This window comes from Macaca mulatta, chromosome 2 (assembly GCF_049350105.2).
Source record: "Macaca mulatta isolate MMU2019108-1 chromosome 2, T2T-MMU8v2.0, whole genome shotgun sequence".
Taxonomy (NCBI): Eukaryota; Metazoa; Chordata; class Mammalia; order Primates; family Cercopithecidae; genus Macaca; species Macaca mulatta.
In genome coordinates, this window is record NC_133407.1 from 83,361,988 (window position 1) to 83,375,336 (window position 13,349).

A 13,349-nucleotide genomic window follows, 5' to 3' on the forward strand; every position below is an offset into this window, starting at 1 on the left:
AACTAGTTATGATAAGGAAAATAAAGGAAATTCTTAGTCTCAGGAAATTATCTTGGTACTAATTGAATTCAACCTGCTCATAATTCAAATTTGCTTTTGTTTTTGGCCATGGCCTAAAAACTATTCCACATAAATTAGGGTCCTTCTCAGTACAAATGAACTCTTAAGGCAATGGAGCCAAATACTAGTTCCTGTGAAAACAACAGCTCAGAATTGCATGAGCATGGATGAGCAGGTCGAGAGGACTTCTGATGTCAACAATGCTGATCCAAGGGGGTCTCATTAGGTTGCTATCTGGCTCCCAAATGATTTCATAATTGCACCTGCCTTATCTTTTGGCACAGATTTGGCATGCCAATCTTCTGCATCCTCCTCTGTCAGTGGCTCAGATTCTGGCTGCTAAAGTTTATGAGAAGGGGGTCTTCTTGCTCCTTGCCTGGTGTTCTCTGGTCTTGCCACATCCTCCTCCTTTTCTCCTTTTGTTTTCATCTCTTGCCTTCCAGGTCTCCATTGTTCTACCATTTCTTCAGCCTATGCCGCTTGTTCTTTCCTAGCTCCTCCTCACTAACAAGGTTTCCCCTTTCTCCTGTCTTTTTCTTTTCCTTTTTTTTTCTTTCTCTCTCTCTCTTTTTTTTTTTTTTTTTTTTTTTGAGACTAGAGTGCAGTGGCATGATCTCCGCTTACTGCAACCTCCGCCTCCCGGGTTCAAGTGTTGAAGCAATTATCCTGCCTCAGCCTCCCGAGTAGCTGGGATTACAGGCACACGCCACCATGCCCAGCTAATTATTGTATTTTTAGTAGAGACAGGGTTTCACATGTTGGCCAGGCTGGTCTCGAACTCCTGACCTTGTGATCTGCCCGTCTCAGCCTCCCAAAGTGCTGGGATTACAGGTGTGAGCCACTGCGCCTGGCCTCTCCCATCTTTTTCGATACAATTTCTAAACGTGCACCTGCAAGTTTGGCCTCTGTTTTGGACTCCAGATCTAAGGTCACTTCCAGTGCCTCACTTGACATTGTTTACCTAGTTCCCACCAGAACTTTAAAATTATGTCCGACACTAAAATCATTATCATTCCATAAAATCAAGTCTTTCCTTGAGATTTCTGCTCTCTGCGTGTAGTAACTCAAGCTCAAACCTCGGAATCATCTTTGGCTCCTTTATTCTTCATGGACTTCTCCACCCACCTTCCCATGGCTTCCCAGACCATGATGCCTTTGGAAAAAGGTTCTTCCATTTACTTCGTTCTTGAACTCACTGACACAACCTTGTCAGACTCCCTGTGTCTCTACTATAAACGCTATAAAGCCTCACCCTTAATTGCTCCCTGCCCCTAGGGATTTTCCAGCATTTAATGGAAGAGGTGCAATGTCTCAGTCTGATTTTCAAAGTCCTCCGTAAACTGATACAGATATATCCCACCAGCTCAATCTGCACAAATTAGCCCTTAACCACAATTCCAAAACTCCAAAAGTTCTAAAAATTCAAATGTTTTTTCATAGCTGATTTTCACAGCTCATTTCATAGCTCCCAGGTCAGCAAAACCTGGCCTGAACTGACAAGAGGTTATTTATTATCTGTATTGATCCCACTTGGTGTTGCACAAAAATAAATGGTTTGCCTACATTCCAGGTATTTCCTGGATGCTGCTATGAGGGTAACATAGTAGAGGGTATAGGTATTGTATTACCTTTCTAAAATCCAGAACTTTCTGATTTCTGAAATCTGATTCCAAAGATTTTGTATGAGAGATTATAGACCTATATGTATCTACCACATTCTACACTCAGGTCTGAGATGCCGAAATAAATACTTTTGCATTTCCTATATCTGTGTCTTAAGATGTAGTATCTACCTAAAATGGCTGTTTTCTACCTTTTTAGTCTCTACCTACTGAATTTCTATGTATGTTCGAGGCCAGTTCCAATACAGGCACTCAACAAGTTATATTTTTAAAAATATTTTGGTTTTCAAAATTTTTTGGGATTTAGAATTGTTGTTAAGGGTTTGTAGACCTGTATGTCATCTGTGGATCAATGATGACTCTTGCAGTAGGAGTATCTTCCCTCAATGAATGACTAAAATATTAGGTTTGTAAAATATTTAAAACTCATGCTCACCTATTAGATAATAAGCTATTTAACAGCACAAGATGAATCTTATACACCCTATCCATTGCATTCCTAAGAACAGTTTAGAAACAGCTTAATATTATCCCTTATGACTAGACACTCAAATGTGAAAAGCCTGTCTCAACTAAATTGCAAAAATAATTTTTCCCTCACTTACCTACTTAATATTGCTTAAAAGGAAATTTTAAGCAATTGCTGAAAATTCACACAGTTGCTGAATAGCATTAGGAGAAACACCTAATGTAGATGACGGGTCGATGGGTGCAGCAAACCACCGTGGGACATGTATACCTATGTAACAAACCTGCATGTTCTACACATGTATCCCAGAACTTAAAGTATAATAAATAAATAAGAGGAATAAAATTCAACACTTTAAAAATAGTATCAAGCAAAATTCTCCCTCTTACAACTAATTCTGAATGAAAAAAAACGTGAAAATGGCTGACTGATTTTGAAAAACATATATTACAGATATGATTCCTAACCACATTTTCAGCGCAGTTTTTCTATATAAAAACCCATAGTGATGTTCACTCCACACTGATTTCTGTATGACACCAGAGAGATTTAATAGGAGCCCAATTCAACATGGTCATGTGCAGTCAAGTGAATTTTTTTTTTTTTTTTTTTTTTTTTTTTTTTTTTTTGAGACGGAGTCTCGCTCTGTCGCCCAGGCTGGAGTGCAGTGGCCGGATTTCAGCTCACTGCAAGCTTCGCCTCCCGGGTTTGCGCCATTCTCCTGCCTCAGCCTCCCGAGTAGCTGGGACTACAGGCGCCCGCCACCTCGCCCGGCTAGTTTTTTTGTATTTTTAGTAGAGACGGGGTTTCACCATGTTAGCCAGGATGGTCTCGATCTCCTGACCTTGTGATCCGCCCGTCTCGGCCTCCCAAAGTGCTGGGATTACAGGCTTGAGCCACCGCGCCCGGCCAGTCAAGTGAAATTGATATTGCAGAGAGGCTAACTCTCTTTGCATTCTCAGGACAAGGAAGTCATTAACTCAAGTTCATATTCAGTTTTAAATTTCTAACGAAGAGTCACTCCATGCTTAATTTGTTTTATAAGGCAACCTCAGTTTTTAAGGTATTACATGATTTAAATCTAGTGCCTTGCTCTTTAAACTTCCTTCATTATTTTTAGTAGAACTTTACTTATTTATTTATTTTTAAAACAAATTCAGAAGGACTCCAATATTTAAAACAGATACAAGTGAGATTGTTCTGGTTGAAGAGGTACCAAGAGCAGTGGGAGGGTCCTGGGGTTCACCTACTTCAATGTTCTCCTCAAAGCCTTTTAGAAACTCCAGGATCCAAGGAATCGAGTTTGGAAAGCACTGCTCTAGAAGGACCCCACTATCCTTTGGCTTTTCTTTTGAGGTAAACGAATTGTTTTCATTTTAAAAAATTAAATTTGTATTTAAATTTGATTATAAAAGTAAAATGAAAACAGTACCAACAATGTGGGAAAAAAATAAATCACTTCAAGCTCTATTTTCCTAACAGAGATAGCATCATTGAACATCCTTTGTCAGCTGCCTTCAGGAACATATTTTGACATAGTGGCAATCGTCCTCAAACTTTCCTTGCTCTTCCCATAACCATCTCAATTCAGTTCACGGAAACTCCATCTTTCCAGTGGGCCAAAGATTTGGAGTCCTCTCCATCTCTCACATCTCATATCTAGTTCATTGGCAAATGCTGTCAGCTTGACCCTCAAAATATATTCATAACCTGCACAGTCACCATTTGCCACCCTGGTCTGCTCTGAAGAATGATCCTTGGAAAATTTAAGTCAGCCCTTGCCTACCCTTTGCTCAAGACCATGCGATGACTTCCTGTCTCACTCAGGGTCAAAATCTTACAGTGGTCTTCAAGACCTCACATAATCCACCCCGGCCTACCTCTCTGATTCTGTTCTTATCATCCTCTCCTAGCCCACCTCATTACAGCCGTATTCCTGGAACACACCTGTCCCCTCTGCCTCATGGCCTTTCATACTTGCTATTCCTTCTGTCAGAAACACCCTCTCTCAGACAGTTTCTTATCCTCATTCTTCTCCTCCTTTAGATATCAGTTAAAAACTAACCTCATGAGACACGTATTCTCCGACCAGCCTTTACAAAATAGTAACTTCTCCTGTGCCCTTCCTCCCTTATCATGCTCAACTATTCTCCATAATTAACCACCTGATATAATGTGTTTGCCCCTCTATTTGTACACACAGTTCTCATCCTTACCACCCAACTAGTTAACTGCACTTCATCTGCTTTATTCACTACACCTCTAGAACCCAGAATAGTGATTGGTATATAATAGAAACTCAATAAATACTTATTTAATTAAATAAATAAATATTCTATGTTTATTTTTGTATCCCCAATTACAAAATTATTTTAGTTTTAATTATTGCCCAGTTCCATCAAAGAGATGAACCATTTGTTACCATTCATTATGTTCTTCACCAATTCCCTGCTCTTTGATGTTTAGGTTGTTCTCTCTCTCTGTCTCTCTTTTTGTCTCTCAACAATGCTGCACTAGACATATATTCAGTTTATCAGTGAGAGGTTGTAAACAGATGTCAAGGGTACTTTTCATCAGCAACAGAAAACCACACACATGTATGATCAGTGTCTCAGATCACCCCTGTGGATATCACCCCTCTCAACCTGTGGTAGGTGTGAGTTACTTACTGGACTCGGCACTTCACTCACATCTTTTCCACTTGCTCTCAATCCTATTGTCAGCAACACTATCAGTCATAATTCAGATCCATAATCTTCAGGGTTGGCAATCTCATTTCCTCCACTTCATTTTTAACTTCAGTAATAAAGCAGCAAAGTTACACATTGAAATGATAAGGCACTACCTGGAGCTGTTTCCAACCCTTTACCTCTAATATCTGCCACTGCATGCACTCCTGGCTTCCTGGATTTCGCAGAGGCCTCCTGCTTCCCAGGACTTTGAAGCTTTGTCAAGCACAGGAATTAATGGGAGTTGTCCCTGAATCCACACACACATCCAGTACTAGCTGTATGCTAAATAAGAATGTCTCCCCGTATTTGTTCTTCTCCATTTTTATTTTTATTTTTTATTTTTACTTTTTTTTTGAGACGGAGTCTCGCTCTGTCGCCCAGGCTGGAGTGCAGTGGCCGGATCTCAGCTCACCGCAAGCTCCGCCTCCAGGGTTTATGCCATTCTCCTGCCTCAGCCTCCCGAGTAGCTGGGACTACAGGCGCCCGCCACCTGGCCCGGCTAGTTTTTTTGTATTTTTTTAGTAGAGACGGGGTTTCACCGTGTTAGCCAGGATGGTCTCGATCTCCCCACCTCGTGATCCACCCGTCTCGGCCTCCCAAAGTGCTGGGATTACAGGCTTGAGCCATTTATTTTTATTTTTTAAAAATTTAAAAATTGTTTTTGTGTGTGTGAGAGAGGGTCTCCCTCTGTCACCCAGGCTGGAGTGCAGTGGCATGATCTCAGCTCACTGCAATCTCTGCCTTGCAGGCTCCAGCAATTCTCCCGCCTCAGCTTCTGGAAAAGCTGGGACGAGAGATGCACACCACCACGCTCAGCTAATTTTTTGTAGAGATGGGGTTTCACTACGTTGCCCAAGAGGGTCTTGAATTCCTGGGCTCAAGCAATCCTCCTGCCTCCGCCTCCCAAAGTACTGGGATTACAGGTGTGAGTCACCGTCCCTGGCCTCTTCTCCATTTTTAAATGTATATTGATGCTGTTATGATTTATAAAACATAAATTTATTTAACAGTTACATTGAAGTTTTAGTTCATTGTGTGTAGTTGATTACTGCATTTTTTAAAATGCAGGGTAGCTGGACCAAACTTGTCCAACCCACAGCCTGTGGGCCACGTGCAGCCCGGGATGGCTTTGAATGTGGCCCAACACAAATTCACCAACTTTCTTAAAACATTATAATTTTTTTGCAACTTTTTTTTAGCTCATCAGCTATCATTAGTGTTAGTATATTTTATGTGTGGCCCAAGACAATTCTTCTTCTTCCAATGTGGCCCAGGGAAGCCAAAAGATTGGACACCCCTGCCCTAGGTGAAAGAATGCTGGGAATCCCTACTCAAAGTCCAGCATAAGTTTTCTGGTTCGTTAGCACCTGCAAGCCACAAGTGACTCACATTCAGGCATGTGTGCTAGACTGTAACTCTCATCTGCTAAACAGTACATGAGAGCCCTGGCCTTAGGTTCTAGCCAAAAACGTATAACATAGTGATCTTCATTTCTGCTAAATCACAAGTCTTAATCATGGGCACTGGGAGGATGATAAATTGGAACCCCATTGGGCATGACATGTATCATCTCTAACCCTGAATGTCTTCATCTGTAAAAAGAAGATGACAATATTACTACTAAGCACTGCAAGTTCTCAGGGCAGTGATGGATACAGTCTGCATAAAATAAATTTTAGCCTATGATTTTACTAGCGTCATTTATTATGATTACTTATCTCCATATCTGACCAGTGGCCAAATCCTTCTTTATTCCCACCACAAGTGAAACTCATTAATCATTCATTAATTCCTCAAGTATCTGGAGTATCTTCGTACCAACAGCTATCAGATTGTGATTTCTGAAAATTCACATAGCATGACACAACACATCCACCCAAAGGCCTTCAGGATTTTTAACTGACCAGGTGCGGTGGCTCACACCTGTAATCCCAGCAGTTTGGGAGGCCGAGGTGGGCGGATTGCTTGAGGTCAGGGGTTCAACACAAGCCTGGCCAACATGGCAAAACCCCATCTCTACTAAAAGTACAAAAATTAGCCAGGCACAGTCATGCCCACCTGTAATCCCAGCTAGGGATTACTCAGGAGGCTGAAGCAGGAGAATCGCTAAAACCCGGGAGGCAGAGGTTGCAGTGAGCCGAGATGGCCCTACTGCACTGCAGCCTGGGTGACAGAGCAAGACTCTATCTCAAAAAAAAAAAAAATTAACTGAATAAAATTCCAACTCCCAAATGTGAATGTCATATATCTTCCTAGTCTTATATCAAAAACTGCATCTTGGCCAAATAATGCATTTTACACGATCTGAAAACAGTTGCTGCTTTCCCATTCCAGCACCTTTGCTCAACTCACCTCCCTCACTTGCAATGACTTCCTATCACCTACCCCAATTACTTCCAGGCCTAACCCAAATGTCCCCTCCTCAAAAAGTCTCGTTGGACCATCAGAGAGGAATTCCTTCCACCTTCCATAGAACGTCCACAACACTATTGAATTGCATGTGCCATGCATTTTCTCTTATTAGGTCTGTTTTGTCTTTGCTGCTATAAGTTCTTAGGGAGTAGGGATCTTGGATACTACAGGATGCTTTGCATAGAGCAGACTCTCAATAATATATGTAGCAACAAAACTGCAAACAGAAAGCCAATCTGGAAACACATTCACTATGCCCATGCAGCAGACAGCACAACCAAAGCTCAAGCCTAAGGGGGTTCTGCCACTTCACAAATCACTTACCAGCATTAGGTCTAGTGAGTCCTTGCTCAGACTCACTTGATGGGCGAAAGAGTTTGAAGTGGGGTTTTAAACCATGGATTAAATTGTGATGACTTCTATAGTGATTAAAACAACCTAGAGAAATTGAGAATTTTTTTTTTTTACAAAGAAATACAGATACCAAATTTTCTAAACTGGAAAGCAAGGTTGATCATTTTTAAAACCAGACAGGGCTATAACATCAGTTATAAGATTCTGTGCAACAGAAAATTGTAGGGTTTTACAATGGATTTCAAAGGAATAGTAAATTTACAAGATGTAGAAAGTCTGATGCTTGAAGAAATAAGCTTGATATATTTCTGGATAGGAAGATAAATGTAATTTCTTCTAAGAAAAGTTTATAAAGTACATCTAATACCTTTTTCCTTTATGGCTTGGTGTATTTTAGAAACCTTTGTCGTTCTGCTACCATTAGAAGCAGTAATCGTGGTCGTTATGACTTTTGTGTGGATAAAACAATAAATCTGCTCTAAAATGAGGCAAACAAAGCCACAAAATGGCATGAGGTTGAATAGCATGATATAGCGACCTCTCAACATTGCTCATTCTACTCCATTACAGAAAGACAGATTTTAAAAACAGGTATGTAGTGTCCGGCTATGGAAGAACAGTGGGTAGTTAAGATAAATTCTAGCAAAGGCCATGACTTACTGGAGGTGCTGTCAATGCTGCTGATGCTATCTGCGTTGTGCAGGTGGTGCCTGTGGAGCTGCCTGTAGAGACTAAATTTGGAGAACTTTCTTGGCTTTCCTATTCCTTTCAGTTTTGAATCCACATCATCAACACTATTCCGGATGGGCAGGTTTTGATCAGGCTCATTTTTATCTTTGAGGCTTAAGGATTCCATAGACTCTGTTGCGGCAGGCTGAGAAAATTATTTTTGTAAACAAAGACACTGCATAAGACATGCTGCAATGTGGTTCTTTAATTCAAGTAGAGCTAAGTATAAAGTTTACGAATGATGGCAGTTCTGTAATAGATATGCAATAATGTCTGAGGTCAGCCACAGGGTAGTGGTGGATTCTTGTGAACTGTTTAAAAACTACCAAAGGAATAGAAGGAGTTCTGCTCTGGCTCTTCTTTCAGTAGGTCAAATTCTTGAAATTTCACTCCAGTTAAACTTTTAATCTCAAATACAATTACATGGGTTACATTCACTGTTGAACTCCTGAACTTGTTCCTCTGATAAACATTAAGTAAGCAAGGCTTCCTCTGTCAATCATTTTTCCTGTTCCCTATGCACTAAATTGCTATTTCTGCATAAATGAGTCACCAACATTTCCAGCAGTAAATAAGATGAAGCCCATCAAATTTTTTAATAAGTGTATTCATATTCTGGCAGTCATTTAGTTGAAACAGCAAGCAGATTGATATACACATATAGATATTTTGGCAGCTCTATTTAAAAAGGCACTTTGGGAAGTTATTCACTTCTGGCTCAAATTCCCTCTAAATGACCCCAGACTGACCTATCCTGTTTCTGTGTATCTTTAAGTAGGAACTTTCCAAAAACTGTGGCAGATACTTAAGGCTTTTTAATACCTAAATCTCAACTGCCACATATTTTTGTTTATCAATCTTATTTCTGAATAAAAAATAAATCTTAATTTAAATGGAAAACAAAGCTGAATATGGGACAGGCAAAATTCCACTGAATCTATTTTCTTTTCTTACAAGAGAAGAACAGACTCAGCAATGCTAAGTTACAGCTAGCTAGGTGGGGAGGCTGGTATTTGAAACCAAGTCTGTCTCATGATTGACTTAATGTTCTTTTCCCCTCCAAGGAGACACCATCTCTTATTCAATGAATCCATCAGTCATGCTATTAATACAAACTTATACAAATTACGTTCGTGTTATACATTTCCATAAAGGTGAAATATACTTACTGGGAGGGAACCCAGAGATGGTCCTGAAGTGACTCGCTTCACGCTGCCCACATCTGTGAGTCTGTGCTCATTGTCATCCCACCTTCCATAGGCCAGGTCAATCCCTCCTACAAAGGCCACCGATTGGTCAATGATGACAAGCTTCTCATGGTGAGCCCACAAATAGACGGTGGACGACACATGATCCGGATGTCTCATCACCTTGAGAGGGAAAAATCCCCACTGATAATATGCTTTTAAAATGTCCTTCCTGTCATAATGAAATAGGACTGCATTCTCCCTGAAAAGCATTTTCTATAATTCAAATACCAAACCGTACAACGTATACACCAGAAAAAATAATTTTATTCTCAGCATTTAGCAAAAAAAAAAAAAAAAAAGACTCCTATTTACTTTTCAAGCTCCCATGTCCATATACTATATTTTGGGGCAGCCGCCATTTAGCTTGAGGTCTGGCAATACATTAGAAAACAGTCAGCTCAGTTTGATAGCTGGTCCCCTTCCCCCTGTAAGGATTAAGTTAAATTCAGTACTGAAAAAAAAAAAAAAAAGCTAAAAATATTTAACTACTATTTATCTCTGGAAAAATTTGTAATGCATTATATTGATATTTTATCAGTTGTTGAATTGAAATACTAAGCATATGAATATAGGCATATAGATATTTTGGCAGCTCTTTATTTAAAAGGTACCTTGAGTAGTTAGTAACCTCTTGCTTTCAAAATTATCCCAGTCTGACTTCTTATTTTCATTTGCCTTAAGGTAAAAAGATGACAAAAGCTTTGGCAACTACTTTTTTCTTTCCTTCCTTCCTTTCCTTCCTTCCTTCCTTCCCTTCCTTCCTTCCTTCCCTTTCTTCCTTCCCTTTCTTTCTTTCTTTCCTCCTTTCTTTCTTTCTTTCTTTTCTTTCTTTCTTTCTCTTTCTTTCTTTTCTTTCTCTCTTTTTCTTTCTCTCTTCGTTCTCTCTTCTTCCTCCCCTCCTTCCTTCCTTCCTTCCTTCCTTCCTTCCTTCCTTCCTTCCTTCCTTCCTTCCTTCCTTCCTTCCTTCCTTCCTTCCTTCCTCTCTCTCTCTCTCTCTCCTTTTTCTTTCTTTTACAGACTGTCACTCTCACTGAGGCTGGAGTATAGATGCGTGATCATAGCTCACTGCAGCCTTGAACTCCTGAGCTCAAATGATCCTTCTGCCTCAGCCTCCTGAGTAGCTGGGACTACAAGCGTGTACCACCATGCCTGGCTAATCTTTTTGTTTTTTGTAGATATGGGTGTCTTGTTATGTTGCCGATGCTGGTTTTGAACTCCTGGCCTCCAGCCACCCTCCTACCTCAGCTTCCCAAAGCGCTGGGACTATACGCATGAGCCACCATACCTGGCCTTACTGTTTTCTTAATAACACTTTTTTAAAACATTGTAGTAAAATAAACATAACATAAAATTTACCATCTTAACCATTTTTAAGTGTACAATCCAGTGGTATCAGGGTAATGAGTTAGGGACTCTTCTCTCCTCCTCAATTTTTGAAAAAGCTTGAGAAAGATTGGTGGTAATTCCTCATTAAATGTTTGGTAGAATTCACCAGTGAAGCCATCAGGTCCCTAGCTTTTCATCTGGGGGAGATTTTTAATTACTGATCAATCTCCTTACTAGTTAAAGGTCTATTAAGATTTTCTATTTCTTCATGATTTAGTCTCGGTAGGTTTCGTATTTCTAGGAACTTGCACATCTGCTCTAGGTTATCCAATGTATTGGTATGCAATTGCTTGCAGTAATCCCTTAGAATCATTTTTATTTCTGTAGAATTGGTAGTAATGTCTCTACTTTCATTTCTGATTTTAGTAACTTGAGTCTTTTTTTTTTTTCTTAGCCCATCAAGCTAAAGGTTTGTTGATTTTATCTCTTCAAAAAACCAACTTGGTTTCATTGATTTTCTGTATTATTTTTCTATCCTCTGGTTTTACTTCTCATGCTCCAATCTTTATTTCCTTCCTTCTGGTAGTTTTAGGTTTAGTTTGTTCTTCTTTTTCCAGTTCCTTAAACTGTAAAATTAGGTTGTTGTTTTGAGATCTTTCTTCTTTTTGCAAGTATAGCTGTAAATTTCCCCCTTTGCACTGCTTTCTCTGTGTCCCGTAATTTTGGTATGTTGTTTCATTTTCATTTGTTTCTAAGTATTTTCTCTTTCCCTTGTGATTTTTTCTTTGATCCATTGCTTGTTTAACAGTGTGTTATTTAATTTCTATGAATTTCTGAATGTTCTAGCTGTCCTTCTGTTATTAATTTCTAACATTATCTTGTTGTGGTCAGACAGATTTTATCTACCTTTTAAAATCTATTAGGACTTACTTTGGGGCCTAACAGATGATCCTGGAAAATGCCCCATGTGCACTTGAGAAGAATGTGTATCCTGCTGTTGTTGGCTAGAATGTTCTGTATGTCCACTGGATCCAGCTGGTTTACTGTGTGTTCAAGTCCTCTATTTTCTTACTTAAATTCTGTCTGGTTGCTCTAACCGTTACTGAGAGTGAAATGTTGAAGTCTCCAACTATTACCACAGACTGTGTTTTTCTCCCTTCAATTCTGTCCGTTTTTGCTTCATGTATTTTGATGATCTGTTATTAGGTACATAAATGTGTATAATTTTTATATCTTGCTGTATTGAACCTTTTATTAATATATAATGTCCTTCTTTGTCTCTTGTAATCATGTTTTGATTTAAAGTCTATTTTGTCTGATACTAGTTTAGCCACTCCTGCTCTTTTTTGTTTACTATGTGTGTGAAATATCCTTTCCATTCTTTCATTTTCAACCTACTTGTGTCTTTGCATCTAGAGTGAGTCTCCTGTAGATACCATATAGTTGGATCATATTTTCTTAAAATCCAATCTACCAATCTGTTTTTTGATTAGAGGGGTCAATCCGTTTACATTTAAAGTAATTATTTGTAAGATACTTCTGTACTTTTGCTACTATTCTCTACATGCCTTATAGCTTTTTTGTCTCTCATTTCCTGCATTACTGTCTTCCATTTTGTTTGGTTGATTTCTTTGTAGTGACATGTATAAATTCCTTTCTCATTTCTTTTTGTTAAATAGTGATATATTGGATTGCTATTTTCTTTGCAGTTAAATGTAACATCCTAAAGTTGTAACATTCTAATTTGAATTTGTGCCAGTTTAACTTCAGTAACATACAAATCTCTGCTCCTTTAACAGCTCTTTCCTCACAGTTGTTGGTGTTGCAAAATTACATCTTTAGTGGGTACTTGATAGAAATTTGGTGAATGAATAAATAATATATATAAATTATGCAACCTAATAAATCATTCTCTGGGAGAAAACACTTTCATTTTTTCTGACCAAGTGAAACATACAATTGTTACATGTTTTAAGCCTGCTGGAGGTTTATTCATTCGTTATGTCTTGATGTACCTCAATGACTGGGTTATATTTATTGATAGGTTTTAGGTATTTGGCAAAATATTAAATAACTATTTCAAATTGTTTTTCATGTTTATTTACTTTATTAGTATTTTATACTAGGTGCCATTGATTTTTTTTAAAGACATTTTAAATCCTAGAGGAGATCTCTTTGCTGCTATCAATGATCAGGGGATGTCACAGGGAGACCACATCTAAGAGGTTCCGGGATAAACTTAATGACAAGTGTGAGAACTTGATAGAGCTCATGAATATCAAAACAAATGCAGGAAGCATGTTCTTGTCTAAACTCTCACTTTCAATTATCAGAGTCAGAGAAGCAGAAATATGAGGTCTGCTTACCTCCATCAATGTAGGGAAGATAAGAAAGT

The 13,349-nt window shown here is 39.0% G+C and overlaps 1 protein-coding gene across 8 annotated transcripts in view; it reads right to left on the reverse strand.

Moving 5' to 3' along the window:
• PLD1 (phospholipase D1) overlaps positions 1–13,349 on the reverse strand; it is a 205,404-nt gene that overhangs the window by 73,515 nt on the left and 118,540 nt on the right. For 4 of the 8 annotated variants that reach the window (XM_001085464.5, XM_077991681.1, XM_015131621.3 and 1 more), the window contains exons 14-16: positions 9,548–9,748; positions 8,310–8,523; positions 7,620–7,733 (exon numbers count right to left, since the gene is read on the reverse strand). In XM_001085464.5, coding sequence (XP_001085464.5) covers positions 7,620–7,733; positions 8,310–8,523; positions 9,548–9,748 — 529 coding nt within the window. The remainder of the gene's footprint in view (positions 1–7,619; positions 7,734–8,309; positions 8,524–9,547; positions 9,749–13,349) is intronic. The other 4 variants (XM_077991683.1, XM_077991684.1, XM_015131624.3 and 1 more) reach the window with 1 other exon arrangement.